This window comes from Crocodylus siamensis, chromosome 4, assembly GCF_052110815.1.
Source record: "Crocodylus siamensis isolate JL-2025a chromosome 4, ASM5211081v1, whole genome shotgun sequence".
In the NCBI taxonomy this organism is placed as follows: domain Eukaryota; kingdom Metazoa; phylum Chordata; order Crocodylia; family Crocodylidae; genus Crocodylus; species Crocodylus siamensis.
In genome coordinates this window covers 101155820-101171759 of record NC_143398.1, presented here as the reverse complement: position 1 = coordinate 101171759, position 15940 = coordinate 101155820, and the positions used below count along the sequence as shown (strand labels likewise).

The 15940-nt window shown below is 43.4% G+C and overlaps 1 protein-coding gene across 2 annotated transcripts in view; it reads left to right on the top strand.

Annotated features, from left to right (window-relative positions):
• The window catches only part of POLR3B (RNA polymerase III subunit B), a 125863-nt gene extending 115093 nt beyond the window's left edge, over nt 1-10770 (top strand). For both annotated transcript variants that reach the window (XM_090043160.1, XM_090043161.1), the window contains 2 exons: nt 2669-2842; nt 10234-10770. In XM_090043160.1, the coding sequence (XP_089899286.1) occupies nt 2669-2842; nt 10234-10363 (304 nt within the window). In that variant the 3' untranslated portion in view covers nt 10364-10770. The remainder of the gene's footprint in view (nt 1-2668; nt 2843-10233) is intronic.
• Nucleotides 10771-15940: the final 5170 nt, after the last annotated feature.

The window sequence follows — 15940 nt, the reverse complement described above, 5'->3', positions numbered from 1 at the left end:
CTCAATCTTCTTCAGCTTTCTGTTTCAAAAGATAAAGTAATATCTTACATGTGAGAGATTTTCAAAACTATCTGAGAGTGAGAAAAATGAGTCCTGTTGACTCAGGCTCCCAAGTCACTTAAAAATTTTAGAAAGTCCCAGTCCAACTGCTGGTGTGCTCATTTTAAAAAGGATTCAGACTGAAGTAACTTTTGAAAATGGGACTTTGTGGGGGCTTACATTATTTTTGTGTCTTTACAGACCACACCATTTCACCTTTGTTGCATATATTTTTATGTATGCATAGTTTTTCCAGGGATCTCATTCTTACCTTAAATGAAACGGGAATTGGGTCAGATTTTGAAAAAACCAACACCTAGTGGTATTTTCAAAAGCACTTGGTCTCCCAGCTGCAGAGTCGTAGCAGAACAGCTTCACACATGGGGCAGCACCAAGCTACTATGGTGTGGATCACAGCAGTACACATTGTAGTGGTGGCTCACCTTGTCCCCACCACTCCCCAAAGGCGGTGCACAGGCAGCTTCCCTGATTGTTGCCCCTCAGTGGTGCTACTGCCTGGGTGGTAGGTACATAGATGCCTCTGAAAATTCAACTACACCCCCAGAGCTTTGCTAGATGAGTTCTGTCCTCTACAGGATCAAGCCTAATCTGTGTCGGGGAGAACTAGGAAGTTAACCAGGATGTAAACACATTCTATTCATTGTTCCAACAAGGAGAAAAACGTAAAACAGGTTACATGAATGGAAAGACCAATTTGAATTGCAAACAGATTAACTAAGTTCTCAATATGGGCAGAGTAAAAGGAGGAGGGAGAGACTCTTCTCCCCCCACCCACAAAAAGTACAGTTAAAACTTTGACAAGATACTTTCTATCTGCTAATTGGGTTAATATTTCATAGCTTTTAAGCAGGATAATCAGACCTTTTTAAAATTCTTTTTTAGATCCAAAGTAGCATGAATTTATGAACACATGAGCTGTGGCCAGATTCACAAGTATACTCACTCTGGCTGCTTTATAATGCTCCAATGATGCAAAACAGCCAGATATCCTGCTTCATGAGCAAGTTAAGCCTGTGTCTTAGAACCAAGCCTAAACAATTCTTCTCATTCCTGCGTGTCTTATAGAGCCTGATCTATAGTTCACTGACATGAATGGAAAGACTTCCGTGACTTCAGTGGACTGTCTGAATCTTTAAAGAGCTTTTACTTTGAAATGCTTCTTGTGGCACATTCTGGCAAGTGCCTTTAGCTAACAGTACTAAATTTATAAAGGACAAAATACAGAATATTGACAGATGAAAAACTGGTAGGTCAATATCTACCTTGCAGTGGAGGGAGATTCATCCATGACTGTTTTTAAGGCAACTGTCTTAAAGTCCAGGTTCTCTTAATTAAAGGGGTACCGTCATGATTTGAGGCAGTGAATTTAGAGTTTCTTTATGACAACCCAAATATTTTTGCACTGTGCCAAGCATTACCAAGCCAAAACATGCAGTAATCTTGAATCTGGACCACCATCACTTCCTCTTCCTTCTCCTCACCTGCACCTGCTCTACAGTGCACTTAAGAGACATTTTCAAGCTTTTCTTTGCAACCTTAAAGACTCTTGTCTGTCAAAACCTGAGATTTCCCATCATCATTTGTCTCAGGAACTCAGTCTTTTAAATAAAACACTGAAATTGTGAGGTTTGTGATTAAAATCACAGGTGTTGACCTAATTGACGCAGATTTGTCTATCAATTGTCAAATGTATAAAAAAAAAAAAAAGCAAGCTATGTATAAGTTGCATTTTAAAGTATATTTTAAGATTAATAATGTTAGACACTCAGACACATGCTGGTCTAACATTTTCCTGGCAGACTCTCAACCTAGTGACTCCCTGGGCATGTTATAAAACTTGTTTCTCTTTTCTGAGTGAGGCTGAGACTATCCTGAGAGTTCATAGTTTTTAGCGACTGTAGTGTGATTTAGATGAAATGGTTAGGTAAAAGGGGATTTCTGGAGTATTAACTTTTGTATAATTGGCCTTTTATAGCGTGCTCAGGAATGTCTGAAGATGAGGTGCTCTTGTTGTGAAGTAAATGTTTAAAGTGAACATAAATTCATTTTAAAAAGTAAATTTTGTTTAAAAAAATGTGGAGTTGAAAAGAACATACTAATTTTTGCAGTAGTTTTGATGCACGTAAAATGAGATTAGACGTGTTAATGGAGTCTAGAGAGAAAACTTCATAACTGGAAAACAAGTTGAGAACATTTGGAGAAATTCAATAAATATTGTGACTTCTGTTTCATCTGTCTGGATAAAAGCTTGGATGTAGTTCATGAATGCAAAGTTCAGAAAAAGGTTACATAGTTGCTAGGAATGGCTTGTGTCCTCGGGTAATGAAGAATTCAGGTTTGGGCATTTATTCAACCATTTTATGTGTAATAAAGAATAATAGCTCCATCCTTGCAATCCTTACTGTAGTGACTACTGCAGTTTACTCTCACATGAACAAAAACTAATTTATTGAATAGCAAAGGCTTGCAGGATTAGTTGTAGACCTAGATTCATAGATCATAAAGAGGCTCATTGGTATTGTTGTTTAGGGAACATGTTCCTAAAAAAAAAATGAGAATGCATGTTCCAGAAATATTTACTCTTTTCTTTAAACTGCTCATTTCAAAGGCAGCCCACTGAAGGTCGATCCCGAGATGGAGGTTTGCGTCTTGGAGAAATGGAACGAGATTGCTTGATAGGTTATGGAGCCAGCATGCTTTTGTTGGAGAGACTGATGATTTCAAGTGATGCCTTTGAAGTAGATGTCTGTGGGCAGTGTGGCTTGCTGGGATACTCTGGCTGGTAAGTTGACTTTTTTTTTTTTAAATGGCTTTCTATTTTAATGGCTTTCTATTTCATGTTCCTCCTTCCCCGTTCTCCTTCCATGTTCTGCCCATCCACATAAAACAAAGCTGTTGAACCTTAAATTGGGTGAAACAAACTGACTAGCCCGCAGTGAATACATCTACAGGACAATGCATTGCACATGCTTTTTTGTTTTTAAAAGTAGGCAATAGTTAACAGTTCTGTATATTTTATTGAATCTATCAATGACAGCATAGGTCTAAAAGTGTTACTCACAAGGCTCAAAAGATTGGTACCAGGATACAAAGCCTTGCGAGTGCAGAGCTAAATTCTGTCCTAAATGAGATAGATTCAGAAAGTTCAAGTCTGGCCTTCATAACCTGTTTTTCAGACTAGATAAATATCCATGTCCCAAAATTGCCATCCTAATTGCCACCTGGGTTGGCTATTTCAACAAGGCAGGCCAAGGTTGGACATGGATGCTATAACAGCTCATCTACACACTGTCTGCATGCCAGTTTGACAACTGAACTAAATCAGTTTTATTACAACTGCTCTAGTCTGGAGTCTCTCTTAAATCCATTTTAACGTGTTAAGTTGATTGGCTTAGCAGCAATTAATTGCAAGGCTGTTTAAAGTAGATTGTATCCTTGCACGGAATTGAACTGATCTTTAACTACATGGATTTAAAATAACACCTCAGTTAAACGAGTTTGATTTTGTGGGCATATCAGGGCTTAGCTATCCAAATCGTTAGCAGTGCAGTGAAGGGAAGCTTCTACTGTTCTGCAGACTATTCTCTAGACCAGTAAGGCTCAACCTCCAGCCCATAGGGCTGTCTCATCTGCCCCTCAACTCTCCCCAGGGGTCCAGAAAGTTGGCAGTAGGGGACTGGTGGCAGTGTTAACTGCCAAATTTCTGGACTTTTGAGGAGCTGCACAGACAGGGTGACATGGCCCTGCAGGCTCGATCACCAGTCTGCAATGGCACCAGCTCATTGAGTCGCTCTGGAGTCAGGCTGGCATGCTGACCGTGTGTCCAGGAGCTGTGGGCTGGGCCCATGCCACTCAAGCAGCCCCTGAAACCAGAAGGTTGGGTACTACTGCTCTAAACTATCTCATGAGACTAATTTTTTTTTTTGCTTCACAAAGAGGGCAATGGGATTTTTTTGAGAGAGAAAGAAACAATGTTACATACTTCTAAAGTAGGGATGCATTTTTTTTGGAAGGCTCTTACTTATATAGAGTATTTGTATCCTTTTGTGTTCTGCCTCTTGTGTAGTAAAATCACCTTTTTTTTGGTTACCACCTCACTGGGCTTTTTTTTGCAAGTAGTGAAATACACACACCCTCCCATTTTGAGTTCCTAGCTGTGGAGGCTCTTTTTATGCCATGTATTCTAGCTTCTTTGACAAATCCCAGAGTAGAGAGGTGCTAAGTTGTGTTAGGCAGAAGGCTGAAGTAGCAAAATGTATGTCTCTCTGAACTAGTTACTTCCCTAGTGCCCTCTAACCCTAAGGCCTACTGTCCATTCCCAGGAGCAGCAGACTTCCTCGGTATGTTTCTGGAATCCTGACCCTGCTATTACACCTCCAGCTGCATAGGTGTCGCTTGTCTAAGAACAAGATAAAATAAGGCTTTTCCTTTCAAAATAAGTTGCTTCCAAATCTGCCAGTTTTCAGCTGTTTTTCTTTAACATGCAACAGCCCTTCAGTTTATTCACAAATATTTCACTTCTTTCAAAGATATAGAAGAAAGGTCCTGCTGGATTCTTCAGTCATTTCTCCATGTGACACCACCCTGTGGAGGAATACATGTTACAAACTCACTCAGTCCATATTTATTTTTTCTAAATACAGCATATTTTCCTATTCAGTAGTAGGAGCAGAAAATAGTTGGTCTCCCTCTTCCTAGCTTGTACCAGTTTAATGCAGCACAGTGCTTTTGGAGGAGTTGATAGTACTTTGGTCCCCTACTGATGTATGCTTGCCATTGCCAGGGGACAGACTCTTGAAATGAGTCTGAGCGACATTTTCTTCCAGAACTCAATTCCAAGACCCAGGGGTGACGGCCCCTGTAAAATGAAGCACACCAGACAGAACTGTACTATTATTAAAAATTCAAGGGAATCTGTTCTTCATTTTAGGATAAAAAGTGATTCCCATTTAAAAGAATGGGAGCTACTTGCTTTCTGATTGGGAACATCAGATTCTTCATCTTGCTGTTTGGATGCTAGAGAGACCATCTAGCTTGATATGAGAGAGGCTGTGTGTGTGTGTGTGTGTGTGTGTGTGTGTGTGTGTCTTTGTTTGTTTTTGTTTTTCTAAAAAAGCAAATGCTCTCACACTGACTAAAGAGTCCTGCTGGCTCAAGTTCTTACTCAAGTCTTTGTGGTGCCTGTAAAGCTGACGGATTATGTCTTTGCAGGACAGAAATCATTTAAAGGAGAATTGGACTCTCCCCTGTGTTTGGCACAGGGAGATTACCTACTTCTCTGGAGATCTTCCAGTTTCTGCTAGAAAATCCTCCAAGTCTAAACTTTAGCCAGACAAAACAGGCTCATCGACTGGATGCAAGACTGCAGACAAAGACCTGATTGCATATATCATCTGTAGTACAAACGAATAATTTACCACGGCTGTTTTACTGACTGTGTTCGTGTATCTGATTCTGTTGATACCCAACATACATCACTAAATAATCTGCAGCTGACCTGGTATTAACTTCCCTGAAGACTTAAAGTTTTATCATTTTAACATGGAATCTCACAGAATAGACCAGAGGTGGAAGAATGAGAGAGAGGTGAACAGCGCTTATCTTCGGTAGTTCTGTAGCTGTGGAGTCTCCCCTGTGTTGCTGCATCTTGCGTGACAGCTATCTGAGCTCTGCCTCTGTCAGTCTGATTCTAACCAACTGTCTTGTTCTTTACAATTTTTTCTCCAGTTTGGTTTATGATGTTACTGTCTTACACCTCCTGGATTCCAGCCAAACACAGGTTTTATCCTGCAGACATCAGCACCATTTCTCTTCCTCTCCCTGCCCCCAGTACTGTACATTTGGAATTGGATGCCAAAACTCTTCAGAACAGAGCACGTCTGATCTTGTGAACTCTTAATTCCAGTTGCCTTATTTTTCTACTCTGCCTTTTTTGTTATACTGGATTCAGGTTACCAGAAATACATCTTTGCTAGGCATCTTTGAAGTTTGCCTGTTTCTTTCATAATAGATTATGGATGAGGTAGGAAAATTTTAAAAGTAAGACTTGCTAGTATGGGAGTGTGCGTGCAAGAGAAGACGTCCTTTTTTGTCTCGGTGTCAAAGTTTTCTTTCCTGTGCTGTTGTGTCCAAAACTAGAGAACACCGTTATTTTGTCTGCTGTTACCTTCTGAAGGAGCAGCTTCAGTCCTCTGTCTACCTAAGCCGTTAAACAAGCATGTAACCTTAAGGGGCACAAAGCCAGCTGTGCATCTCCCTCAGTGACTTTCTTTTTCAGGTGCTGTCTGCTGTTTTTGTTTTGGTTAAATCAGTATTTTTGGGACATTCAGAATCCCTTTTTTCATACCTACATGTATGTACTTAACATGGGCAGCCTATTCACCCTTCTGAAGCTACCACAATACTTGTAGTAGATAACTTCAGCACTGCCCAGCCACAGCAAACCTGGCCTTCCACAGCACCATACAGTTGGTTGATTATTTCTCACGCCCAGTATTATTTGAACTGTTCTTCTGATTGTGCTTTTGGGACCTTTTAGTTATGCAACTCAGCCCTGAAGCTGTCAGGCCTTAAAAGACCATCTTAGCATTGTCTCATCTTTTTACATCTTCAGTTGTGGCTGCACATGGAGGTGGCTGTGTAGCTAGGCATCCCTGTCTGCTTGTCTTCCAAATGTGCCCTAGGAACTTGTCATATGGAAAGAATCCAAATAATAAATAATATTTGGGGCACGTTGGTGAACCAGTGGTATGTGTTGTGACCTGCTGAGCATGGAACCAGAGTTCATTTTCCAGGCCCAAGACCTTGCTACGCAGGCAAGGATATGTTGTTCTGAAGGTAGCGCCTTTTATTTCTCAACAAGCAACTTCTTCCTGCTTTTTTAAAGTACTGAATTGAAATCTACATATGCAGATGTAGCCTTTGCTGTTTGGCAAACGTGATGGTTGTATAGGAGTTCTTGAAGGCATTTGAGCTTTTAGGGACTGAGAAAACTAGTGGAAACCTTTTAATGCTTCAAAAAAATAGTTAACGGATCCCTTGTTATGTGAAAAAACAGTTTAATCAAATGAAGGGTTTTGTTCAATTATCAAAATCTTTCTATTTACCTTTTGTAACAAAGTTTTATGGCACTTCTGTACATGGTGAAATTTCTCACAGAGAGGAAGAGGTGTTCAAGGCAATCTAATTCTGTGAAAAGTAGTCTGAGGGAAGTAATCAATAGTGGGTAGTTTCAATTAAGCAATCCTCTGTATCCTTCAGTGGCTAGAGTATGTGGCCCTATAATGAGCATCATAATGGAAACCAAGTAATTAGAGGGATTCAGACCTTCTGAACTGGCTTTTGTCAGTGGTGCAGACATTACGAAAGCATTGCTATAGGAAAGCTTGTAGCAACAACACATTGTTCTGTAGATAATGCTAAGGACAGTAGTCATAGATTGAGGAGAGGGAGAAGGGTTCAAGTGTTTGGAGTAATGTTGTAGCCATGATGTTCTAGGAAATATGCAAGAAGCAAGGATTTTAATGGGGGATCTCTTTTATTGGACCAACCACATGGTTAGGAAAGATTTAGACAAGCTTGCAGGCTTCAGGTACCAGACAAAAAAAGATCACCCACAAAAATCCTTGCCTTCAAGGCAGAATGCTGCTCTGAGACACAAAACTTGCCTAGGGTGTTTCACTTGTATAATTCATTTCTTCAGGGAAGTAATATTCTGTTGTCCTCTGTGGGTAGATCATTGCAGCTCTAAATTCCCAGCAAAGATTGATAGAGAATAAAACGCTTACTTTAGGTTGTTAATTCAGTACCCAATATTAGCAGTCTTACTGTTGTGTGTGTGTGATCCCAGTGGGACCGATGACTGTTCCAGTGAGCCAGGTTTGTTCTTTAAGCTGAAGGTTTTCAAGACCCATAAGAGACCATAAAATGTTGGAAATGATGTTAAAATAACACCTTCAGAGTATATGAAAATTTACAGATAAAGATGTTTATCAGTGTACCAGTTTAAACTTTGTGTAAGTGAATGCAATTCCCGTTGTACTAAAAAGCTGTCTATTCGCAAACAGGCTAAAATTGGCTATGTAAGTATTTGTATCCTGTGTTCATGTACTGCCCATCTCTAAACCTGTACGTTTTCCATCTAGTATTTACAGAGATTCTACTGCTTGGTAAACACAGATACGTGGCCAGCTGTAACATATCCCCATGCTGCTCTGTGGGATGCCATGTTAGTCTCAGCTTGTTGTTCCCATTCTAGCTGTAAGGTGCCTCTTCCAAGTCATTCCAAAAAAGACCATGTTCTCTTGCCTCTCTTGAACCCCATTTCATAGCTGTAGCTCCTCTGGCCCTGATTCTGGATTGGGCAGTAGCAGAATAGTCATGTGAATATGGCATGGGTTATATGTGACTGCTGCCATCCTGTGTGACCAACTGTTGCTATCTTAGTATCAGAAAATGGTCATTGTTCTCGCAACTTTGTCTCAAACCAGAGGGTGCTTTTATTTTTAACTACACCAATAGCTGAGCTCCGTTTTCTTTAAAACACCATTGGCTTCACCAATCCAATGATGTAATAGTAGTGGCTCAATCAGGACAGTAAGTCTCAGGAAAGAGTTTGGTATTGTATCTTGTTAGTGAATTTGGCTAGTTCCAAAAAGCTTGCATTCATTCAGTTTCCAAATCAAGCTGCTTCTTCCTGAATTGGGATATTGTAAGTAAGATTGTGGTCCAGTGGCAGAGTACACTAAACTATAGAGTATGTGACAGTGAGGGAGCTGTGATTTTTTTTTTTTTTTTTGAAAACCAGCAGGTCACAAACATCATCAATATGTGGTACAGATAATTCAAGAAAGGAAGAGTAACTCAGTTTGCAAGACAGGTTTGGCAGACTTTGGCTCTTGGAACCAAAGGGGTGATCTAGTTCCCAATGAGGTCACTGTCAGAACTTCAGTTGCTCTCATTGGTCCTGGCCTCAATGTCATTGGGTTTTGGAGCAGGCCCACTGATGGCACAATCAAGCCCTAGTGACTAAGCATTGACTTACGAATGTGAATATTGCTTATAGGCTTGTTCCATAATGCTGAAATGAATAAGAATTTTGCTAAACCATCATCAAATGAAGAACTTCTAAGATCTAATGAGCTGAGGCAGGTCAGAATTTGAACCTAAACCCCAGAGGATGAAAAACTGGAGAGCCTGATACCAAAATCCTAAATCATCCAGTTTCCTCAGTGTGATTTGCTTTCTTAATGTTATTAAGCAGTAGAAGAAAGAAACAACATGGAAGCCAAAGGAAATGGGAAAGTGATTGTTTTTGCAGAAGTCTTTAATTCTGTATGGTGGTTCAATGTTTAAAGTAAAAGTAAATGTTGAGTTTTAGTGTTGGTTCTTGCTTCCATTTGGAGAAGGATAAAACATGGAATGATGAATTATATGATACTGGAAAGGCTGTTGAGAGAAGGGTACTATTTTCAAGCTTACAGCAGTTCAAAATGCTAGCTACACAAATGTATTACACTATATATCAAACAAAAGAGAGAGCATGGCTCCCAAAATTCTCAGATCCCATTATCAGAGTGACTAGTGAAGGGATTATTTAAATGCCATTTCACTAGCCTACCATCATAATTGTAGTCTACACTGCTTTGGCTGCTTGCTTGTTCTGGAGTGCTTGAGGAAAAAAATGCACATCATAGAATATCAGCATGAATGGATTTGGGATGCTTTGGTAATGCAGAGTAAGTCACATATGTAAAACAAAACAAAAAAAAAAACCCTAATGCTGGGAGGTTTTTCCTTTTAGCATCTTATCCTTGTTTGAAAATTGTGTGGAACAAACTGAACAATTTGTTCCAGTTTTTAGAAAATGTTTTATTCTTGTTTTAATGTACTGTTGTTTCTTGGGTGTTGGTACTTCAGTGTGCAAGGGTTACATAGGACTTCTTCCTGCAGGGTACTGAGCATTCTGGTTCTGATCCGGCAGAACACAGGCTTAGCTCTTCAGCACCTGAGTAATCCCGTTGACACCAGTAGAACCATTCAGGGGCTTAAAGTTATCATAGCGCTCAGTGTTTTAAATGCATCTGGACAGAAGATCCACATGACAACATCTTAGGAACTTGCTTGTTTATAAACCACTACTGGTTTTTTGGTTTTTTTTGTCTTTATCCTTAGGTGCCATTACTGCAAGTCCTCATGCCACGTGTCATCCCTGCGCATACCATACGCCTGTAAATTGTTATTCCAAGAGCTTCAATCTATGAACATTATACCCAGGCTAAAATTGGCCAAATACAATGAATGATCAAGTTCAAAAACATGAACAAAATGAAGACCCATATATATAAGTGGAAGAAATGTTCCTGAACACAAGTGACTCTTAAAACCAAGGGAAAAGAAGAAATACTTGACTACATGATTTCCCACCCACTCCTGTTTTAATTTGGGTCCAGTGACCACACTGAGAGCACAAAGAGCAATCAGTGAAGACTTAACCAGCTCTGAATAAGGTGTGCAACAACTGTAATATGGCCCTGCCCCAGCAAAGCGCCTGCATACCTTTCAAGAATGAGTGTTGCATGCTCAGTTATGCAGGTGCTTTGCTGTGGTAGGGCCAAAAAATATACTAGGCAGAAGTCACTGCCTTGTGCTGAAATGGTTAGTTTTATTTTCCGCATCGGTGGGATGTGAATGAGGAATAAAAATTTTCAAAGATACTGTATGAGTCTGTTTTGATGAGCTAGTGTTAACGTTCTCAAATCTACTGTGCTAAGTGTTTGTAAGTACAAAATTTCTAAAGTATCATTGTTGCTGAAACATTTTGCTACAACCATTCGACAGTTCAGCATGACTAAAGAACTGGAGTTGGCAGTTCTGAAGAACTGAGTCTTTTTATGAGAGAACAAAGAAAAGCAAGTAAAGAGAGAGAGGACTGAGGTGTGCATACACACAAGGCCAAATTCTACTTTCAGCTGGGCATACTCCAGTTCCAGTTAATTTTGAGAAGTTGTGTCTTGGCAGAATCTGGCTTATAAAGTCAAATATTTAATTCTATTGGGCGCATCCAGACGAACGCGCATGTGCCTCTTGCCCTGCCTCAAACCCTTTGAGGCGGGGCAAGAGGCACATGTGGGAATAAAAAAAAAGTTTCCCTGCACTTCAAGTTTGCAGCGCGGGGACAAATTAGACCCCTAGATATCCAGGGATCTAAAAAAACTGCTCCTCAATAGAGCGAAGCAAGGCACGGTTCAAGATGGTGCCTTACGAGCCAGTCCTCCAAAAGAGACACTCTGGTTTTGGCCAGAGTGTCTCTGGTGTTCCTGCTGCCCCTGGCACTGTCCAAGGTAAGTTGGGGGGGAGGGGGGGTGTTTCATGGGTGTGGGTGGGTGAGGGGTGGCGGGGGGGGGAATGTTCCTGGGGCTGCAGGGGGTGAGGCCCTGGCCCAGATCCCTACAGCTCACTAGTCTGGCTTTGCACCAGAGTGGGTCACGTGGCTCCAGGAGGCGCATGTGCCTCGCGGAGCCCTGTGACCCGCTCCGGTGCAAAGCCAGACTAGTGAGCCACATGGGGCTGGGCAGGCACAGGGGGCAGAGGGGGGAGCCAGCCCTCAGGCTCAGCCCACGGTGACAAGGCCAGGTGTGGCACACGATCCCTGCGTGCCGTGCCGGGTCCTGCTGCCAGGCCAGGCCCTTCCTGTAGCAGCAGGAGCCAGCCCGGTGCATGGGGACTGTGTGGAGCTGAGCCAGGTTCTGCCAGCCCTGGGGCTGTTCGTGCTACCCAGCTTCTGGGCGGCACGATCTGCCCGAAGGCCAGCAGGACTCGGCTTGGCTCTACATGGTCCCTGTGTGCCGGGCCAGGCTAGGCAGCATGAGCCATGCACTGCTTGTGCTGCTTGGCCTGGCCTGGCCCAGCGCGCAGGGACCACGCGGACCTGAGCCGAGTCCTGCCGGCCCTGGGGCTGCTTGTGCCACCTGGCAGCTGGGTGGCCCAAACAGCTCCAGGGCTGGCAGGACCTGGCTCGGTGCGGTCCCCACATGCTGGGCCAGGTCCTGCCCCTATAGGAAGGGTCTGGCCGGGCTGCATGGCACGTGGGTACCACATGCCGAGCCGGGTCTTGTCACCGTGGGCTGGGCCCAGGGCTAGCTTCTGCCTCTTCCCCCTGTGCCTGCGGGGAGGGGGGGTGAGGACCTGGCCCAGACCCATGTGGCTTGCTAGTCCAGCTTTGCACTGGAGCAGGTCGCAGGGCTCCGGGAGGTGCAGTTCCTGTGCGCACCTCCTAGAGCCATGCAACCCGCTCCAGTGCAAAGCTGGACTAGTGAGCTGCAGGGATCTGAGCCAGGTCCTCAGCCCCTGCAGTTGTGGGACATCCCCTCTGCCACCCAGCAGAGCAGCCCCAGGGGCAGCAGGACCCAGCTGGGGCCCACACGTGGGGACCATGCACAGTGCCGGATTCTGTCACCATGGGTCTGGTTCAGCCATGCTGCAAAGGGGCCCCAGGACCCCTCTGGGCCTGGCGCACAGTTCCCTCATGCTGCACCAGGTCGGGCTGCCAGGAGACCAGCCCAACTGGGCAGCAGGAGCAGCCCCAGAGCCGGTAGGACCTGCCTGGGCTCAGCGCATGGTCCTCCCACTGCTGCTGTTAAAGGTTAATTATGGGACCTGGGTGGGGAGCTGTGGCCCTTCAGAGTGGAGCTGGGACCCTGGGTGGGGGGGCATTCCATGTGCTGGGGGGGCTGTACCATGTGGGGGCCGAAGGACCCACCCCTCCTGAGCAGTCCCCCCGCAATGCCCCTCACACCCACAGTCCTACCAGCAATTGCCCCGTTCCTACCTGCAGACCCACTTGCATCCCTACACGCACACACACACGCACGCGCGCACACGCACACACACACACACACCCCTACCTTCCCCCACATCCCTTCTCACCCCCTTTCTGCAAACACCACATACCCTCATCACACACCCATCATGTATGAAAAAAACCAAAAGCACACAACACATATAGGTATTTAAATTTTATTTTATCATGATGAAAGAGACACTGGTAGGCTTCCAAATTGCTTTAGCATTGTAAATATACCAATAAAGCATTACCCAACTTATCGCAGGCTCTCTCGGGGGGCGGGGGGGTGTAGAGTGGCTTTTCATTTTAACTGTGGAAGAACATGGATTTTGGGGTATTTTTAAAAATGGATTTGGGATGCTGCTGCAGCAGTCCAGTTGGCAGTCCCCAGGTATCAATTGGCTTGGCCCCAGAAGGTCCTGGGAGTGAGTAGCCCTGAGCTGCTTGCCAGGGAAGGTTTTGCATGGACGGTGCCAGGACAGGGCAGCTTTTTATACTGCTGGGGGCAACACAGGTGCTGGCCCCAGGCTCTAGCTCCCCCTGGCTGCAGATCCAGGAGGAGCCAGGCAGGGTTCTTTTGCCCCAAGTGGTACAATTTGCTCCACAACTAAGTGCATGTCTGAGCACATGCACTGAGGCAAAAAGCCCCGGCTCAAATTTGCACTGCTTCTATTTGAGCTCCTGCAAGTGCACGTGCTTGCATGTGTGGATGCGCCCATTGAGTGCAGTATTCTAGCATACAATAGTTTGGGGGTTGAAGCCCTGAAAAGCTAGGATACAGATGCAAATGGAGTTTTTCTTGACACTTTAAAAAGGAGTTTTTTAAATTGGGCTGGCCAAAGTATTGGTAAAGAACAGTCCCACACTGGCAGAAAAGCAGTCCTGAGCTACCAAAGGGGATTTGGAGAGGGAAGTGCTGTGCTGCTCTTAATGGAATACAGTATGTGAAATTACTCTGGTCATGACTCTGCACATGCTTAACTAGCTCAGAGTCCCCTGTTGCATCAAAGAGAGGGAGCTGAGCAGTCTGCATCAGAAGCAAAGAAGCAGACTTTATTCAGGAGATCCTGGGACACTGACCTTTCCAAATGGCCAAACAAACTCAGCACATCTTTACTCTTCTGTTTGTGGCAAGGGCTCTTAACTGAACAGGGAAAGAGCAAAGCAGTGGCAGTGCCCATCAGGTGCTATTGAGTGGGGTCTAGCTGTTTCTGAGCTGTTTCGACCAGTAGCCTTGTGTCTGGGGTAACAAGTCAAGTCTCAGTAGTAGGACTCTTATGAAGGATGGGCTTCTCCCCCTCTGTGCAGTAATCTAGGTAATTCAGAGCAGTGCTTGGAGTTGAAAAGGCTTCCAAAGCACTTATACCTTGACCCTAACTGTTTTGAACATGCCTTAACTCTCATAGACTAATTGTTCATGGCCCCAGAAGGGACATCTTGTAAGCTGCCACCATAAGCAAATTACCTTCTTGTTGCCTGAATGGGTTGAAGGGAGAGCATTAGTTAAAAGCTCTGGTCAAATTAGTGCACCTTACATTGTTCCCTGAGATTTGCCACACAGAGGCTCTGGTGGACCACCAGAGGGAGTGAGCTTCAAAGGCTGAAGCTGATCACTGGGAGAGCTCTGACCTGGATCTGGGAATATAGACCATGTCCTTGCTGGCTGCTCTTACCTTAACTGCTGTCACTGGATATGAGGGGTGAGTTACAGACCTCTTGGGGCTTTCAAATTTGTAAGCAACAGCTAAAATTGCACCTAGAAACAGAGCAGAGGTAGTAAGAAGAAATGTTCATAACAGTTTACCCCATTCAAAAGGCAGGCTTCTGTGTGACCTTGAAGAATAACCGTAAAAGTATCTTGCAAGAGTTGATCTAAGAGCTAATAAAGGTAAGGCCTGTACCAGGGAGGAAAGGTCATATCTCCTTGGCTTGCTGATTATGGGGAAGGAAGCAGGAAAGCAGTCCTGGTCTCTGCTGCCTATCAGAGAATTTCTAGCATTGATGGATCTTGTAGAATATGGGCTATAGACAGTTCTGGCAACAGGCTGTGTGGTGTACTGTTTTAAACTAGAAGTTTTGTCCACCAAACATTGCCTTTGTCTTACTTGGATAAAGTCAAATCTAGTTTTCTTTGTTAAATGTACTTCTCATATATGAAGACTAGAGCTCAGCATGAATTTATCATTTTACCATCTCTGTATCTATTTCTCTCCTGTAGGTCTTAAAGCATATACAGATGATCACTGTTATTAGTAAGACACTAGAATGATATCTGGTTGTGTATATGGTATCTACATTTCACAGCCAACATAAAACACTCTGAGAACTGCTAGAGACTGACCTCTCTCCAGTAGTTCAAAAGATGGAATTACAGGTGACTGGGATTGGAGTCCAGTATGGTCAAAAAAACTATGCTACTAGTGGACTTGTTTGGAAATATGCCTGTCAGTCCTCTCAAATTACCCTGTAAGGGCCATTACTTCATCTGAGAGTCTCACAGTCTTCATAGTTCTTATCTGGCACTTAGGACTTTTTAATTCTCAAAAAGAAACTGTAAAATGTTAAATATGTCTGTTAGGCACATTGGTGTTTTTTTCCTTTGTAAAATGAATGCCTTTACATAAAGTTCTAATGTCAGCTAATGACTTCAGTGCTATGACTGGTCTTCCTCAAAACTAGCCTGCAGTGACTCTTTGTCTCATCCCTGAAAGAAATGTAATATTCTAAACAATACTGGGTGATCTTAGGGCTTTAGAATGAGGAACTGTGGTTAGAGAACTGCCATAAAGTTTTAATTCCAGGCCAGCTTCTTTATCTCTTGCTGCCTGGTGTCCAGGAGAAGCTTTTTACCAGAAATACTTTTCAATGTGAAGGTCAGAGGCATTAGTCCCAGCTGAAATGCTGAATACAATCCACTTCCCAATGCAACTGAAGTATATGCTACTGTTAGACGGGAGATCTAACGTTTAACATAGTTTAAAAGCATCTAATTTATTTTGAGCATTCAGCAGTACTAAAAAAAAAGGAAGAAATGCT